Source organism: Piliocolobus tephrosceles, chromosome 10, assembly GCF_002776525.5.
Source record: "Piliocolobus tephrosceles isolate RC106 chromosome 10, ASM277652v3, whole genome shotgun sequence".
NCBI classification, from domain to species: domain Eukaryota; kingdom Metazoa; phylum Chordata; class Mammalia; order Primates; family Cercopithecidae; genus Piliocolobus; species Piliocolobus tephrosceles.
Genome location: NC_045443.1, coordinates 76805071 through 76824975, shown reverse-complemented (window position 1 = coordinate 76824975; position 19905 = coordinate 76805071). Strand labels below are relative to the sequence as shown.

The window sequence follows — 19905 nt, the reverse complement described above, 5'->3', positions numbered from 1 at the left end:
ATTTCAGTGAAATCCTTATAAACATAAAACACTAACATGTCTTTCCCGTAAGATTAGAATAGATTCCTAATTATAGTAACTGGAGATTTGCTGTGATATATTATTGCCCTTTAGGCTAGTTTCATTTGCAATATTTTCACTACATTAAAGACAGTGCCGTAAAATGCAGGAGTGTTTTCTAGAGACACAAATTGAACTGGCAACTTGTAGTAAAAGTAGCTTTCAAATGCTTACTTGTTTTTGTAAAGTCTAGACATTGGAAAATTCCCTTAAAAATGACTTTCATAGCAGTATATAGTTTAACTTTGACTTTTAGTGACTGTCACAGCTCTTTGCAAGTTGTTGTCATAATAATGCTGCTGGATTGAGTGTTTTAATGGATTCAAACTCCTGCCAATATAGTTGATGAAAATTTGAAAATCTACAAGCTAATGACTTGCTTTTTTTTTTCTTTCTGGTACTCTTTGCAATCAGTCTAGGTTGTTTTTTTAAGCAACACATTTTTAGGTTTTGAACTTAGGGTAATTGCATCTTACTTTAAAATCCTTTCTTATTTAGATGCATAATGACATTGTATAAATGTAACGTCTTACTTCTCAGCAACAGCAGCCAGTAGTAGAAGCAGCAGCAAGTACATTTTAGGAACATTAATAAAATAGAGACTTTCTCCTATTGCTTTACTTTCTCACTGATATGTTGAAACTCTTTGTATTATAGGGATATTAATATTTGATCTGTTTATGTGAGGCAAAGCTTTCTTTTAGTGTGTTACTTACCTTTCAAATTCATTTATGGCATTTATTTGGGAAGAATGACATCTTTACTATATTGTTCCCTATCCAAGAGCATGTTATTTAACTATTTATTTAGGTCTCATTTGAAGTATTTTGGTGAAGTTATATCGTTTTTCTCATAGTTATATTTATAAGAGAATTACTAAATATACTATGATATGTTCAAACAAAGGGATGCTATGCAACCACTAGATATGGCAGACCGATACGTTGGTCCAAAGGATCTCTATTATATATTGCTAGGTGAAAAATAATTACAGAATAATGTGTTTAAAATCCCATTTTGTAAAATGCATATATATTTGTATATATATATATGTATAGAATTGATATAAGCAGAAAGAATACCTGAAAGGATATAAAATTTCAAATTATTTCCTTGAGTCAATTAACTGAGGAATGGGAAAGGATTAGGGGGGCTGATTTGAGTTACTTTTTTACTTATGTATGAAAAGAAGTGGTGGGGTTATGGGTTAACTTTATTTCTTGAGCTTTCCTATAATTTTAAAACTAAAATTCTAGAGAAATATTTAAACACAGTGCTATTTGTGAAAGCATTTGTTTCCTTAATAAGGATATGAAAGTTCATAATATTCTCGACTAATCACAGCTGCATCAGTAGATTACTGAGTAATCTTGCAGTTTCATATGTATATGTAGTATATGTAGCAATTCTGCAAGTGCACTATCACGAAATGTGCATTCGGCTCTTTTTTTTGTTAACGGGACACTTTATTAGTTAATTACACCATCATATTGTTGACTGAAATCAGTAGTTTGAAATCTATTAATTTCTTAATCATGTTGCTTTAGTTTTGGGTAAAAGCAGTTTCAGTGGTTCTGAGGATATAAAATAAATGTGCTTATTTCTTTTTTAAAGTTAAATAAAATCATTTATTTCTGAAAGAAAAAATTTATAGAAAGCCTCCTAGTTTTCCAGTCATCACTGAAAATGATGTGCCACCAAACTTAGGCCATTAGTAATTCAAGAAGGCAGTCAGCTGCTATGGTCTTTTGACTTCCTTTGATAAGGAGTTAGTCTTTAAAACAGTGGACAAGTAAGATGCTGAATCATTGCCTTGTCTGTTCATGCTGGGCAAAAGGTGACCAAGGGATCATTCTCTGTCTTTACTTTTTCCCTTGAAAATGCCTTTATGACTGTCATTGAGGTATAACTACAGTAATGTGTGCATTTCTGTGTCACTCTCTTCTTTTATCTCTTGGAGATAGTCTGCTTCTTTTTTCTTTTTTTAACCACTAAAGGTGGTGGGGAGGGGGGAAATGAAGGAAGGAAGGAAGTAAAATCTTCTGAAAATGATGGCTAAAATAACCAATTGATTTTAAGAATTCCATTATCTGGTTTTTATTTATGAGCTGCTATTTCTATTATAATAGGATTACTACTGTATGATGCCAAAATAATTGCATTAAGTGATGAAACTAAGTCAGATCATTTGGAAGATGAAGATAAAATAATCAGTTAGATTAGTGGAATTTAAAAATTCATAACTGATTGTTTAGGCAGGGTATATTAAAGTCTGTTTCTTCAGCATATATTTTAGGGGCTCTGAGAACAGAGACATAAGTAGACACAATCCCTGCTCTCAAAGTAGCTCATGGTGCAGCAGGTGGCAAGACTATGGTGAAAAGGGAACAATATCTTCATAACTGAGATTAAGAATAAGGTATTAAGGAACCAAGTAGAAACAGTATGTACTTTTGGAAGCAGAGGTGATTTAATAAAGTTTTTGAGACAGGGACTCGCTCTGTCACTCAGGCTGGAGTGCAGTGGCACAATCACAGCTCACTTCAGCCTTGACCTCCTGGGCTCAAGAGGTCTTCTCACCTCAGCCTCCCAAGTGGCTGGGACCACAGGTGTGCACTACCATTCCCGGCTAGTTTTTTTATTTTTTATTTTTTTATTTTTTTTGTAGAGATGGGGGTCCCACTATGCAGCTCAGGCTGATCTCAAACTCCTGGGCTCAAGCGAACCTCCCACCTTGGCTTGCCAAAGTACTGGGATTACAGGTGTGAGCCACTGCACCTGGCCAGTACAGTTTTTTTTTTTTTTTTAAGACTGTCTTTGATGTTTCCATTTCTGAGCATTATTGTAGAGTTTGAGACTCAAAACTTTGCATGCTTTTGTCACCTATTATAGGCTTTACTATCAGGAATCTTATACCTTTATAAAAGTTATAAGAAGGGGAAAATAGCACTGACTTTTGCTACATGTTTTTAATAGTTTTATTAGAAACTCCCAAGTATCTCCTGGAAGAACCCACTAAATATAATTTTTAAAAATAGGAATTTGTGGGGGCTCTATTCCTCCCAGTGCATTTACCTGCTAGAAATTCTGACCTTCCTTATTTTTTTTTTTTCTGTTTACTGAATGAAGAGAAGGGAATAGAAGTGTCCAACTCAAGAATGCAAATGTAAGCATTCTGGGTTGGATTAGTGAGATATGCAGCTGTGGGCTATTTATGGTTACCCATGGAAAGGCTTGAGGGGTTCCTACAAGACAACACAAAGGTTTAGATATGTCTCCTTATAAGCCTATAACACAAAACAGACAATACACTTATCTCAGTCTTATATTTCAATCTGTTCCATTTCCTAGAGCAACACGTATTTACAACCCAACTGTAAAGTAGTAAAGAAAATTTGACAAAGAATTTTTGAGTAGAAAGGTGCCTTTGAGATCATCCTGAATAGCTGTCCCTTTTATCTATTCTCTTTCAAACATCAAGGTGACTTCCTGATTCTAGTATTGTGGGATGTGATAAATAGGTAGGTATTACTCTAGCTCTACCTTTCAAGATTTTCAGACTTTCATCATATCCTTGTTCAGCCTTCCTTTTCCAGACCACAAAGTCCCACTGTTCCTAGCCTGTCCTCACACACAGCCCCTTCATCCCTCTATTGTAGCTGCCGTCCTCCAGCAGATAGTTATCTAACACCACTGTCTTTCCTGAGGTGGACAACCAAAACTCTGTGTATTGTACACATGAATGAGCTCTGGACTTGGACAAAGGTAGGGGATTTTCCCTCCCTTTTATTTATAAAATCTTCTGTGACAACATCAAGACTTTTTTGGGGTAGCAAAAAAGACACATTCACTTGGTGAATGTCTTCAATGGACGGCTCTATGTGACGTTTTTCTTGATTTATAATTGATCCTATTACTCTATACTCTAAATCGGGTTATGTTTTCCCTTCAGTGTATTATTTTTTAGCTTGACCCAAATGAAGCACATCTACTACATTTTTTGGCTTACTCAGCTTAGCTAGATTTTTTAAATTTACCCACTGAGCTTTGCATTTCAATGGCTGGAAACATTTATCTTACCTTCAGAATTATGAGTTTTAAGGTGACTGGTGAAAGTGCCTTAGAACAGACCTCCCTGTTTCTACTTCTTCACCCGTAGATTTCTCTTGTTACCATTATCTAGCTGAGATGTATTTTCCTGGTAAGTTGTCTATTGCAATTCAAATTTCTTTAATTTTAATATTTATATATGTAATTTTGACCCAAAGAGTGCCATAACAATTTACAGGGGTAGTAAGCTTTTGTACTCCTACATCATACTGCCCCTCTCGCAATAATATCACATACTCCTTTACAGAATTAGCCCATGCTAAAATTTAGTTGTAAGTAAAAATTTTCTTTAATCTCCGAAAGGCACCCAAATCCCTTAAACTTGGACTCTCTTCCACCATGTTTGGCAACCTCTTTTCTGCACCTGTACAGATACAGCTGAAATATCACTGTTTTGTGTCTCATCCTCTTTTGTGTATGAAGAATAAGTCACTAAAAATAACATACCAATCTGTGCATTAGGAAGAAACTGATACAGTCCTTTCCAGAATAAAAATCATTGATGACTATTCAATGTCTGGTGTTATGGACTTGTTGATCTCACCTTTGCTATCTAAGTAGCCAAAGAACTAATTAAACAGTCAACCAACTGATTTATGTTAGTGAGTTCCATGATAGAATTTTAGTTCGAGTATAGAGGATATTTGGAATCAGGTCACTTTTGGACATCTTTCAAACTGCAGCATGTAGTTACCCACCTGTTCTCCAGGTTGAACCTGCTGAGCAATGATAAGGACCTAGACATCATGTTTTATTCATTGGAGTCTGAAGACAGTCTGCTTGGGTTGACATCCTAGCTCTGTCAAATAGTAATCCTGTGACCTCGGGCAAGTTATGTACTTCTCTGTCCTTCAGTTCCATCATCAATAAAATCACATTAAAAATAGTATCTACCTCATAGGGTTGTAATGGAGATTAAATCAGCCATATGTAAAGCATTTAGAACAGTGTCTGGCTCACATTCTGCTATGCAAGTGTCTGCTGTTTTTGCTCATATTCCCAAAGATTGGCATGGTGCCTGGCACAAAGGAGTTTTCACATGATGTTTGTTGACTGATTGGATATATACCTGCTGGCTAAAGAATTTACTTAGGAGTTTTTGGGCTAACTGTTCTGAACAAATACATTACAGTCTATCACTTATTTCTCTTGATTTCACGTCTGCTCGTTTCTCTAAAACTGTTAGTCCTTCAGGCATAGCATTTCTATCCATTCTGTGGAAACGAGTAACTGTGCCTGGGTCCCAACTTGTACCAGGCTTGGCTATAATCCTTTCTAATTACTCATTTTCTAGAAAGATCCAGTTTCAAGGCTTGTCATTTGTTTTTTAGACCAATCTGTTCACGTTTTAGGAATTTAGATTATTTTATCAATATTGTAGTTAAGCATTTTGAAGTGTCCCAGAATTGATATTATATTGTAACATTCATGCCTAAAATTATGATGAAGCTTCTGACATCACAGCCAACTTATTATGCATATTCCTGTTCCATTAGCTCAATAAGATGCCAGTTTATTTGCATATTATTGCTTGACCCTGATATCATGGCCAATTAATTTGCATATCCCTATCTAATTGGTTCAAATAAGTTTTTGCCATTTTATTTATTGGCCTGGCTCCCAGACTAGTGGCTTTTAGTTCAAATCAATTGAATTTGGAGTGTTTTTCTTTGTTGTGCTTTCAGCACCAGTGTAAGGACAGATAAGGGTGGTAGTCAAGGGTATTAGGAAATAGCTTCAGAATGTACAAAGGAAACATCTATTGCTTTTATTTCCTCTTTCAGTGGAGGAGACTCAAGAAAAAAAGATAATAATTTAGACATGTGGGCAAGGTATTTTTCAGGGAAGAGGATACTGGGCTGATGAAAGAAATAGAACTTCTTATTTGAGGAAATTCCATTATATAAAGCAAAAGATGTATTCTATGTTACTGACAAAAAAAAACACACACAAAATTCTAAGTTGGAACTTGGCTGACCTAGGCCTCAGTTAAAATTATGACATAGTGTTTTAAGCCTCTGAAGTATAGTTTTCAAATTTAAGATGCCTACAAATAACATAGGTATGTGTGTATGGATGGGGAGGACCTGTTTAAAATGCAATTTCCAGGTGCCCACCCCTAGATATTCAATTACAGCTTGGTTTGAATTAGTCCTTGAAATCTTAGTTTTTAATAAGTACCTGAGGTGATTTTGATGGGGTTATGCAAAATATCACATGTTGATAAATACTGCCTGAGGGAAGGACCTACCTCTGCTGGTTCATGGTTTCTCCTTGGAATCTAGTAGTTACCTGAGGTTGGGTGAATTGCTCTTTCCTAAATGATCTCAAATATTTAAATCTGGCTGCATTTCCCAACTTACATTTCTAGGACAGTAGAAAAGGAGGTAGAGAAAAGACAAACCCACGAGTAACATTTAAAAAATGGCATTTTCCAGAAAAGAGAGTGTGTGTGGGTGGCAGGAGAGGGACAGGGTAAATTTTGCTGGCCTAAGTCACAGTAGCTAATTCACACACTGGCAGTGTGACATATAGTGATGGCGACTCCTTCATCACCATGAGTCCCCTGTTCCCTCTCTATCATTTCCCTCAAGTGGTTGCTGCCACTTTCAAACATTTCATTTCCCTTTTCTTTTGGAGACTTAGATGTTTTGGGGGAACTCTTCTACAGCTCCAAATGTTGCCTTTCACAGTACAGATTTCATTTCATAGTGACAAGGCAGGACCAGGGATGGCCAGTAAGAGGACTAGGGATGTGAACAGACAGTGAAAGGGACAGAAAAATGATGAAGGAGAGCACTTTGCAACCATCGTTGACCTGATCCCACCTCCTAGCCACCCCGCTAGCTCCTTGATGTTCAGGAGGCTGCTGGAATAACTACATGTGATTTCAGCCCTTTACCATATGGGTTTCCAGGTTGCTCCCATGCTTGACATACTTTTGTTATGTTCCCCACTCCCCCAATATAGGTGAATGCAAACCACATCAAAGGACTGTACGCTTTTTACCCTTGTTGATTTTCCATGGCTACTAGCAGTACAAACACAGAAAGAAGTCTCAAAAGAACTACATGCTAGCTTCAGGGAATGAAGGAAGTATAACAGGTCTGTGAGACCACATTCTGTTTCATATTGGGCCCAGCAAGAAGAGGAATCTGCCAGAAACCACAAGTGAAGCAAGAAAACCAATTTGTGGTTCTGAGAAGGCAAGAAAGGGGGCTGCCCTGGAGCTATTTGACTAGGAGAATCCATAAGGGTTTACACTTACGAACATTTCCCCCAGTCTCCAAGAATCCCTCCATCTCCAACAATCCATGAAGACTCCATTTCTAGTCTTCTCTACTGTGAGGACCTCATCTTGATGTTTTGGCTTTGGGCAAGGAGGGCACCTCACGCAGGTTAGAGCTGAGGAATCCTCGTTCTCTCCCATCTTGAAGGTAGGGGTGTGGGCAAGGCTGAATGCTATATTGGAAAGTCCTCTGCATTGAGAACAGGGGGATCTGAACTTCAGTTCTACCCTCAGGTCAGCTGAGATCAAATGTCAGTAGCGATAAGAGCTATTGCAAGTAATGAACACCCCCATCTGTGTGCCACATGCAGGAAGATAGTTTATGGATACTGTCTAATGCCTCTAAGCTTCAGTTTTCTCACTGGTAAAATAAGAATGTCATCTTCAGAAACTACCTCACGGTGCTATCATGAGAACCACATGAGAAAACCAAGTTAAAAAAGATTTCTAAATTAGAAACTGTTCTCTAATTGATAATGTGACTTTTTAACAGTGAAAAATAATTCTCAGATTGAAGTAGAAAAACAGAATTTCTACTGAATAGATCAAAATTTAAAAGCTATAATCACTTCAATTTTTGCTGATTTTAAAGTTTAGTGTTTCCTTCTTTAAACAGCCATGTCCTTGAACAGAAAACTTTCAGAATTTCATTTAATTTACAATAGAAAGCCTAAACTAAACTTATAGTATTGACATTCCTCATTAAAGCTGTACTCAGAAGTGTCAAATTTCTGAGATGACAAAAAACAAAGCGAAACACGAAACTTGAGGAAAGTAATTGCTGTGACACAAATAGGGACAAGAAGCAAAGTATCTGATTAGTCTCTGACTTGGGAGTTTACACAGGTATAAATTTAAGAATAAAAGTTACATACTTTAGCTTAAAACTATGAGACACACAGCCTCATACCTTTGGGAATCCTCAGCGTTTCCAATGCCTTCACTTTGACCTCTTTATTCTCTTCCCCAGTTTTCCCAAGTAGAAAACATTTATTGTTTGAAGGAAGATTTACTCCACACAGAGATGTGTAAAAGGCAACGAAGCTATTGAGACATGTTTACTAGGCAAAAGGCTTGATTCTTTCCAAGTACAAGGCAAAAAGTCCTACATGTATTCTACAGCACCAACTCGCTCCTGAAGAACAGTCTTGCAGCCTGCAAGATTCAAGATCTCAATACAAATACAATCATGCACTGTGTAACCACATTTCAGTCAAGGATGGACTGCCTATAGAATGGTGGTCCCGTAAGATTATGATACTGTATTTTTGTGGTGCCTTCTCTATATTTAGATCCATAAATACAATTGCCTACAGTATTCATTATTTTAACGTGTAGATTGGTAGCCTAGGAGCAATAAGCCATACCACATAGCTTAGGTGTGCAATAGGCTGCCGAATCTAGGTTTGTGTTTATGATGTTTGTGCAATGATCAAATAACCTAATGACACATTTCTCAAAATGTGTGCCTGTCATTAATCAACACAACTGCAGTTAAATTCAGAAATCCTCACTGTTGCTCACAAGCACTTGAAAGTTGGGATATTAAGAATGCAAGTGCAAGAATCTACTGTAGAGATGTGTATAGTCCAATTAAGCTTGTCACTGTAAAGTATGAAGGGCTGGGATTTGCATCTTTTGGCATATGGATATACAATGGAGGCAAAATCTTTGTGCAATGCATTTTGAATGAATACTGTAGGAAGGAAACGACCTTGTTGGAGAGCAATAAGAAAATTATTTTACATATGTTTCCATGTTTTATTTTCTCAAATGTTTTGTTAATTATCTTAATTCACGATAGTGTCTATGCAAAACGTGGGCCTACTGATACGTTTGCCTGAATTAATCAGCTAATTCCATCAAACAATCAGATAAACTTTTTTCCCCATTGAAGCAAGTAATTGGTTAAATCATCCATTGGTTGCTTTCCCATGTTGCATATTTAGCCCAAGATTTGATAAAATTAATAATAGAAATGACTACAATAGTATTTAGTGAGCACTTAGTTGTGCCAAGCCCTGTGCTTTCATTTAATTCTCATAGCATCATCAACAAAGTCCTCTCATTATTCCCACTTTATAGATAATGCAGCTGAGGCTTAGAAGAGTTAAATAAATAACTTGTGCAATGTCAAATTGCTAGTTAGTGGCAGATGGAGTTTAAACTCTGGCAAAACAACCCACTTTGGTTCCAATTAACTAGTCATTTCCAGCAAATGTACTTTGGCATTTGAATTACCTAGAATGATCTTATTATATAATTTTGGTCTCCTCGTACATCGGTCAACTTACTTTGAGACAGACCATCCAAGTGCTTAAAGTTATTTTAATGGTAAGTGGGTTAGACACATTTGAAATGCAAGAGTTGTTTTTTCAGGCCATAGCTCCTTTGTAAATAATTCATTATTCATTCAGCAGCTATGCTTAGTGCTACCCGTTACTGAGAGCATTGTGGGAGGGATAAATACAGAACACAGTCTAGTGAGAGAGAAGCATGATGTTTGAGGGGTGTAAACAAACGGCTAGCGGCATTTAAAAAAAGGCAGAGATTTGTTCTACTGGGATGGATCTTAAAACCATGAGGTCTTAAGACCTCATGAGTGGGTGGCATTTCAGCTACAACCTGGAAGAAGTGAAAAAAGTGAGCCACGAGGTATCTGTTCTGTCTCCCAGACACCCCATGGCTGTTCTGTCTCCCAGATGCCCCATGGCTATTCTCTCTCCCAGACACCCCATGGCTCAATTCTTCACTTCTTCCAGGTTGTTGCTGAAATGCCACCTACTCATAAGGTCTTCCCTGAACCCCATTTAAGATGAATCCCCAATACTCCTTATCCTACTTCCTGCTTGACTGCTCCATAGCACCTGTTACCTCTTGGTAGACTCATGCTTTTGCTATCTGTTGGTTTATTTTCTGTCTCCCTGCATTAGGATGCAAGCTGCAGGAGGGGAGGGTCTTTGCACTGTTTTATCCACTAATGTAAACCTAGTGCTCAGAACAATGCTGACTTAAAGTAGGGACACAATATATGTTTATTGAATGAATGGAGGAGATAATACTTAAGCTGGGCCTAAAGAATGGGTAGAATTGGCTAGACATTGTTGGCAGGAAGATAATTCCAGGTGAAGGAAATGACCTAACCAAGTAATGGAGGCAAAAAGTTGTATAGTTTGTTTGCAAAATAGTGTGCTGGTCAATTTGGTGAAAATGAGATATGGCATGACATAGGCTGGATGTATCTACAGTACATATACTTAAAGTGAAGAGACTGATTATGGCTTAATTCCACAGGCAGTGAGGAGCCCTTAAAATTAGGGCTTTTTAGCTGGGCGCGGTGGCTCACGCCTGTAATCCCAGCACTTTGGGAGGCCGAGGTGGAAGGATCACGAGGTCAGGAGATCGAGATCATCCTGGCTAACACGGTGAAACCCCATCTCTACTAAAAATACAAAAAACTAGCTGGGCAAGGTGGCGGGCGCCTGTAGTCCCAACTACTCGAGAGGCTTAGGCAGAAGAATGGTGTGAACCCAGGAGGCAGAGCTTGCAGTGAGCTGAGATCCAGCCACTGCACTCCAGCCCGGGCGACAGAGCAAGACTCTGTCTCAAAAAAAAAAAAAAAAAGAAATATCTATCTATGGTGATGGGAACTCATTTCTGGGACCCTGGAAGAAGCCAGGACAAATGAGGGGCCCTGAAGCTTTTCTGGCTTCATGGTAAAACTGCTCTGGAATTCTGCTGAAGCATGTAGGATGCCTTAGGAAGACTAGCAGAGTACTAGACATAGGTGATGAGGGGATGGTTGGCATGGACATTTGGGATAAAGCATAAGAGAGGATACAAAGAAATCATGTCATGATAGTTGGCTGTTGAACCAAAGGACAGGGAAGTGTTAAAAGTGTCTGAAGTTACCTTAGGATACTAAGTAATAATCTGGGAGTGAACTGTTATTGTAGTTAAAAATTTCTCTGCATGTTTTTCATTTATAGTCACATTAAATACTCTATATTTCTAGAGAACACTGTGCTCTTTGCTTTACATTTGCTGTGTTACACTACTAGGCACAATAAAAACAGCAAGTTATTAAATAGGGTCTTAATGACATGAAAGAATTAGTACAGCTTCCCCAGATGACTTATTTATAAAGAGAAATAAAGTTAGGTACCAGGAGAATTTGGCTGGCAAATTAGTGGGTAAAAGAGGGGAAGCTCAGCTGTAGCACTTTTTAGCTGTTATGCTTTAGAATAAAAAATCACCATGCTGCCTTAGGATGACCTTTTGAAGTTTGCAACATTTTTATTAAAGAAAGCATTGAATAACCAGTAATGTTGGTTGTAATTCCACAGCCACGAACAATGACAACTGCAGTCAATTTATGATGACCTTGTGGCATATCAAGAAAATTCCTCACACTTTAATGATTTAGCGGAAAATTAAAAATATAATTGATTTAATCATACTGAGAAGAAGAAAAATTATGTTCAATCGTGGAAGTGACAAGTCCTTGAGCTGACTTTGCTTTTGAGGCAGGGTATACGTTATTCACCATGTTTTACTGAGATTGGGTTGTATAGAACTTTAAATCCCCACATCTCTCCTATCCTCAGCGTAAGCTGTGGAATTAAATGCATTACCATAGGGATTCACTCTCAAACAGAGATTTCATTATGCATATATGTTGAAATACCATGTCTTTAATAAATGGTATTGTAGGAACTATGTTAGGCTATCAAATACCTAATAAATAAGTCTCAGAGAAAACATTATTTTTTATATCGTGGGTGAATTTTGACCAAAAACCCCCTCCACGCTCAACAAAATTATAATCTGTCATAATCACTCCCTTTCAGAAAAGAAGCAAACATTTTCAGCTTTCAATGCCATCAAAAAGACAATGGATACTTTGGCTCCAAAGAAGGAAAATAGATTTCATCTTCTATGCCAATTCCTATAAATTGAGAGTGGCTTCCTGGGGCACTGTGTTGGGATGAATTCTGAGACTGCTTCCAGGCTCCGTAGGAAAGAGAACTGTGATCAATTAAGGAGTGGGGAGTCGCAGCATGTGCGCCATGCATTTGGTATCCACGATGAAACAGCATTTGAAAAAAATCAATAAACACCGCAGGCTTACCAGATAAGCCACCCACATCCATCTTCTTCAGGTTCTTTGCCTCCAGAATGACAACAGTCAGCTTACCAGCAGTAGGTACGTAGCGAAGGGAGAAGCAGATATCACCCAATTTCTCTTGCTAAGAAAACCAATAAGAAAGCATTAGTAATTTTTCAAATACAAGTAAATAGAGTTTTAACATATATATTGTAAATTCTTCAAGAGGAGGATTATGTTGGTTAGAATTTGAAAATTTTAGATCCATTGGCATTTACACAGTGGCCTTTCATTGACTAAGGTGTCAAGAGTAGTAACAGCTTTTATTCTTTTTTAAGACCATCTATTTCAGTTTTTAACAAATATCATCTATACTTTAATGTTCATCAAAATATATCTATAATTGAATGGTGCAGGAAATGAGAACAACATGACTTTTAAAGAGAGTCTGTGCTCTGAATAGCACTGCAAAACTCTTGGCAAAATTTTCATATTTTTATTAAATAACTTTGAAAAAAGCCTAACACTTTAGTCTAATCAATCTACCTACATTTTTGTCCTTTTACATTTCAAATAGGATTACCTCTAATACGCTATATTTAGGTTTTTGGGGAAAAGACTTGCATTTGTGTTTCATTAAATTCTGTTTGTTGATGAGAAATTCTGAATTCCTGATAGCTGAAATGTAACAAAGGATAAGGTTTTGCATTTTTAGTATTACTCATCTTAAGTGAGGTCTAACTTTTTTTCCTAATCCTAAAAATCTGAGCAGCAGGCTAGAAAATGGAAATCCATGTTAACACAATGCAAATGCATCTCATAACTTCTCATGTTATTCCACTGATACCATACTTTAGGCCCAAAGAACATTCAACAGTCCTGTACTCAGGCGTTTTTGAACAACTGATCAAGTGTTTACAATGATGATGGTATAGGGAATTTTACGTTTTTTCGGAAAAGATTCCTACTGATTATCCTACCTTAAGTTTTTTATTTTCTAGGGTGATTAATTAAGAACTATACTATTGTTCAACATAAGTAGAATTTGCATTCACATTTATAAACATGAGATAGAGATAGAGAGAGAGTGCAAGAGAGAGAGTTTGTTGTATGCCCCCCAGATACTGGAGGCTCTAGAGTGCTTTCTGACATGCAGGATGGCAAATCAGGACTTATTTTAGTGTTTCCCACAATGAAATGTGAATTCCGATGCTATAGAAGGCAACAGTTATGTCAGACTTCTGCAGATAGACTTTTAACATAGGAATGAGCTACAGAAGGCCATATACTAAGGCACTTTCAAGTTATACCCTTATCATGACTATATGTGTCTTTATCTATAACTTGACATATGTGTTAAGTCAGCCAGAGTCTCCCGTGTGGAAATAGGCGCCTAGATGTAATTTAACAGATAAGAAAATGTAATTCCCCCCCTCTTTTTTTTGGGGGGTGTATTCGTTATATCCATTTTTCAAAAGAGAAAGGTTGTAATTTATCTATAATTGAGAGGTAATACATTCAATGTGTGAGGGAGAAATAGTGCCTCTTTCTGCTAAAGTAATGTCTGTGCTGGAAACATCACCACATGTGTTTATGGCTCCAAGTCTTTAATTTCTTGAGTCTCCATAGCATTTTACCATACATCTCTATGTTACTAAGAACTCTGTTTTTGTCTTAGTGTGTATATGTCTTAATTCTCCCACATGACTGTAAACTCCTTGAAGACAGGATCCATGATTAAATTATCACTTTCCACACAGTTTCAAAACTTAAATAAGTGGAAACTTTAGAAAATACCTGTGTTGAATTATCTAGGTCATAACCCACTTCCATTAATATAAATAATAAAGAGTTACTTCTAATGTGCTGAATTCACCTGATGTGCCTACACACTCTTAGGAATTAATTTATACAACAGGAAAGGCTAGTGGAATAAATTACTCTTCAGAGTCTCTGAAAATAAAGAATGGGAGACAATATCATGGAAATTAATATAAAAAATGGACAAATTTATCTGAACTTTATGGGACAAGAGAAATGTAAATGAACAAAATTGCTGTTCAAAATGCTCATTAGGAGGAGGGCTCTTTTTTTTTTCCAGAATTCTGTCTATTTTCCACAAGAGCCTCCTTGGGGACCTGATTGTGTTGCAGGTTCAGGTTACTCTAACTGTTCTAATTAGGGATTTCAGACATCACTGCTCTCTCTTAAATAACATCTCCCTTTATGGGCCATAATCTAATTCCATGATTAATTTACGGGCACTGCAATTGTGTTAAACAGAGAAATGTCACAAATGTCTTTCTTCCAATATCTTTCTATTCTTCAATCTTATGACACATAGGAAATGTAAAATATTTTACATAATATTTATTTTCAGAAGAGAGTATTTGTACTGTTTGAAAAAGCATGCTGGAAGCAGGAGAAACCTGTGATGTTACTTATAATTTTAAAGTTATGGGATGGGGAAAGAATGAGTGTTTGAAAGAAAAATACGGGCATTTTGGGAGAAAAAAAAATGAAAAAGTGCTTTTTTAAAGCACCCTTTACAGATCTACATTTGCTTCATTAGTTTAAGAACTTTAACATGCAAAATTTCATTTGCTCATAAAATTATCATAACTGATATGCCAAATTGAATGTGTAGTTTATATTAATTAACTGAAGTTACGTTTCAAAAAGTTTTAACATTTTATTACTTCTGGATCTCCAAAATATTTGAAAGCTAGCCCTTGATTTTCCTGAAATTTGTGTCCTTTATGGGCATCAACAAGATAGAGAAAAACTCATTTCCAGGAAATGGCAAGGAAAATACCCAGTTTATACTAACCTTTGTCTTGTTAGTGAAGTTTTTGGAGGTTTAAGTATATGCTTTACCTAATGCTCTAAGAATCAGCTTTAATAATTGTCTACCAAAAGTTTGAAAATTAGGGCAGCTTTCTTTTGCCACCTGATGGTTTGATCCTAGATTAATTGATTTAGGACATTTGCAGATACGATTGTCATGTGTTTCTCACATGTTGTGGAGGATGAGGGACTTGAAGTTCATGTGAAACAAGACCTAGAATATGCATCCTGGGGAGGCCCTGATACTGCCTGCAAGAAGGACACTCATGGTAGGACGATCTGGACTTCTGTGTCATCCCCACAAGGTGTGTTCTATTCTGCCCCAGTCAAAACAAGGCTTGTGTTTGTGGCTTATATAGTAAGCCAGTGTTGTTACCCTGAATCAGATTTAAAGACTCATGCCAGTATGAATTTTTGGAAACAAATGTTTTCATATCCTCCGTGAAGTCTTTCATTGAACTTCTGTGATGAGAAGAAAAGCACTTCTGACCCTAGAGTCTTGTTCTAGCATGTGAAGGTTTTACTATATCTCTTGTCCATCAACATAGAGGAATTAGAAGAACCCAACAGTTTTATATGAAGAGTTTTACATCAAACTCTAATTTCATAGTTTTGGCATGACAGTTTGGAAGAAAGATGGCTGCGTAGTAATTTATAAACATTTAATATAAATATTTTATTCATCACTCTAAAGTTCTAGAAACCAAGGTTTTCTAAATTAAAACAAAAAAGTTTTTCATTGGTGGGATCATGGTGATGGGGACTAAAAGGGTTCTTGGAAAATTTGCAAAGAAAAAAGAAGATACCCAAATCAGATCCTTGCTGCTCTTTGACAATTTTGTCTGCTTTTTTCTAGAATAGTCCTGTAAACTAGGTACTGTTATGTCCATTTTATATATAAAGACTTTGAGACTCAGAGGGTGTAGGTTACATAGCTGTCTCAGGAACTGGGGCAAACTCTTTTGACTCAAAATCATGAGTTTTCTTTACTAGTACACTGCTGTCTGGAATGATAGAAACTAATATTCCAGTTGGCCATCCACTTGGTTATTCCACTATTACTTTATATCTGTAACTAAATTAATGTTCAATACCAATCCCTCCCTTCAACTATTCTTTCCAACATCCTTCTGTCAGGGTCACTAATGCATCTCAATTTCCTTTCCCTCTGTTTTCCTCTATTCATTTAACCCACGAGTCCTAATATTTCTCGTTTTGTAAATGTCTCTAGATTGGCTCCTCCCTCCCTTCCTTCCTTCTTTTCTTCCTCCCTCCCTCCTTTCTTTTCTTTCTCTTTCCCTTTCTTTCTCTTTCTTTCTTTCTTTCTTTCTTTCTTTCTTTCTTTCTTTCTTTCTTTCTTTCTTTCTTTCTTTCTTTCTTTCTTTCTTTCTCCTTCCTTCCCTCTTTTCTTTCCCTTTCTTTCTTTCTTTCTTTCTTTCTTTTCTTTCTTTCTTTCTTTCTTTCTTTCTTTCTCTCTCTCTCTTTCTCCTTCCTTCCTTCTCTCTTTTCTTTTTCTTCTTTCCTTCCTTCTCTCTTTCCTTTTTTTTCTTTTCTTTCTTTCTTTCCTTCCTTCTCTCTTTTCTTTTTTTCTTTTCTTTCTTTCCTTTCACTTCCACATCCATGTCAATATGACCACCGTCTCCACATGATACTTGCCACTATCACCACCACCTTCACCATCCTACACTATGACCTCTGGTACTACCAACACCACCACTTCAATCACCTCCACCTCCATTTTTACCATCAGCTAGCTCCATTGTGTTTGAGCCCTAGTGACACTTCTGTCATATTTTCTGAAATAGTCTGAGTAAAGACCTCTTTAGTTATAGTCGCTCCAAAATTCAATGCATACTACATACTAATGCCAAGTGAATGTTTGAAAGATCTGAACCCCTCTTCCTGACTTTCAAGAAGTTTTACACTTTGCCTCTGTCCTAAATGTCTAAACCATTTTCTCTTGTTTCACTGCTTCTTCAACCCTTAGAATATATTTTGAACCTGACCACATGCCTTCATTCACAGGATTATCACTCTGGTCCAAGTAGGGTGACTAAATGTCCCAATTTGTTCAATATCCTCCTGGTTTAAGATCTAAACGTCCTGCATCCTGGGAAAACCCTCAGTTCCAGGCAAGCCATGACCAGTGGCAACCTTAAGTCCATGTCATTGTCACTTCTGACCTAGACCTCTGTAATAGCCTCATAATAGCCTCTTTGCACCTCTTCTTGCTCCTTTCTAGTTTCCTTCTCGCATAAAAGGCAGTGTGATCCTTTTAAAATGGAAATCTGATCATGGGGCAATTCTACTCAAAGCCCTTTGATATCTTCCCTTTTTACTTAGAATAACATCTGTTCCTTACACTAAAAGGCCTGATATGATCTGACCCCTTCGTATCCTACCACTGTTCTCCAGATTTCACTTCCTTGTCCCAAAACATGCCAAGCACCCTTCTATCTGAGGGTCTTTGCATTGCTGTTCCTTCTGTCAGCAATATTCTTCTCCTAGATACTGATATGAATTGTTTCATTAGTTTATTCAGCTTTCTGCTTGTATGTTACCTCTTTAGGGACTTTTTTCCGTGGCCACTCTATCTAACGTAGTCCAATGCAGTCCTAAACACAAACATTACCTCTCCTCTTGCCCTGCTTCTTTTTTGTCTTAGTACATGTCATTACTTGACATTCTATTATGTCTGTTTAGGTTTTCCTCACCAGAATATCAGATCCATAAGAGAAGAGACTTGTTTTTCTTACTGCTGTGTTCCCAGCATTAGAATAGTGTCTATGCCTATTGAATGAGAACATGCAGCTCCCCTACAACTGAGTAAGTCAGGTTGGTCTTTGCAGCATCTTCGTTTGTCTTGAGTTCTCTGAGCAAGCAGACTCAGGCAGATTTTCAACATGAGGTTTATAGGGGTGTGTCCTTTAGATCAAGCCCTCTTTGGGAGGGAGGGAATCAGGATTACACAGGAGGAGAAGTTGGGCTGTGATACAGTTACATCAAAGGCCTCAGTCAATTCTATGGGGAACTCTGGAGCATTGAGAGTTCTTCAGAGATATTTGGAACCGGGGCAACAAGAATGAGATTTTATCATCCTGAATCCCCCAAATATTGGATGTGGGCTGCTCCTACATCTTGGGTCAGCATCTTTTCAGCTGAGGGTGATGCCAGGAAGGGGGAACTCAATTATGAGCTATAAGCCATCAACACTCCCTTCAGCCCAGTTAATAAATGCATTGGTCATGAAGATGGTACAAAGATTGGGAAGTTTGCTACAGCAATCACTGTTTCTCTGTGAGCTATATTCCTTCCAATTACCAGACTTTTGCTTAGTTGAAAATCCATCTGCAATGCTTTTATTCCCTTCTGCCTAATCAAATTACTCCTAACCATTAAGCCCTAGTCCATGTTCCAAAACAAACAAACAAACAAAAAAAACCAAACCCTCCTTACTATCCTTACTATTCTTAGCCCACTTGGGTTTCTGCTAGCAATTGCTTTATAGCCGGTAGAATGGTGCCTAGAGATTACTTTTTCCCTAGTTATTTCTTATATGTGAGCTCAACTCACCTTAAACTCCAGAAGAGCAGGGAATATATACTACTTTTCTATGCCTAGCTCCAGGCACATAATAAAGGCTTCTAAATAATTGTCAGTTGACTGTATTGAAATGAGGACCTCACCAGTCGTCTGCTTTGCAAATAGCACTGATGTTAGTGCTCTAACAACAGTGTCTCCAGTTCAATCTAGTCAAGTAAGGAATGTTTTTGGAGCTCCTCCTTTGTGCCTAGTACTATGGACACTGCCATGTTAGCCCTGTCATGAAACTAGAAACAAAACCATTTCTGGAGGTACAGTGTTTATAAGATAATTTCAAGACCCTGTAGGGTTGCAGCCAACACATAAGTGCTTTTGCTGGTGTGATTATCTCATGAAGGGGCCTTATTACTATTAGGAATTTCAGCTTTATGTGTAATTTATTTTAGTCAGTTGCCTTGATCACTAGGTGGAAACTGCCAGTTAGTGTTAGAAAAGTTCCAGCTGTGAGATTCAGAGAAATTAACCTGCTCTTTTAGAATATGGAGCTGACAATCAGAAGGCAGCTTTGTTCTCAGCAGCTTGATAACTTCATTATTTTTTAAAAAATGCAGCCACTGAATAGACACAAATTAATGATTTACTAGACAACGACAAAAATACCGTTCCTTTTTGGAAAGCATTATAGATAATTAGAACAGAGGTCATCTCCAAAGAATAAATAAAAAGCTTGATTTAAAATGAATATTTATTTAATGGCTTCTGTAGCCCCATATATCGTTTTATGTGGAAAAAGATGGGTTCATTTCAGTGACCTTTGCAAACGGGGCTAAGGTCATACATTTGATGGAAGCATTGTACTCTTGAGTGAGTTTTTCAAAAGTACCTGAATTAATGCTGTGACTTTTTAAAAGGACATTCTATTTATGTTAATTGTAGGAAGATTTTTCTA

General features: G+C 37.2%; 1 protein-coding gene across 3 annotated transcripts in view; it reads right to left on the bottom strand.

The window, feature by feature from the left end:
- Positions 1-19905, bottom strand: part of SYT1 (synaptotagmin 1) — a 593135-nt gene that overhangs the window by 92667 nt on the left and 480563 nt on the right. For all 3 annotated transcript variants that reach the window (XM_023218440.3, XM_023218610.3, XM_023218531.3), the window contains one exon: positions 12591-12708. In XM_023218440.3, coding sequence (XP_023074208.1) covers positions 12591-12708 — 118 coding nt within the window. The remainder of the gene's footprint in view (positions 1-12590; positions 12709-19905) is intronic.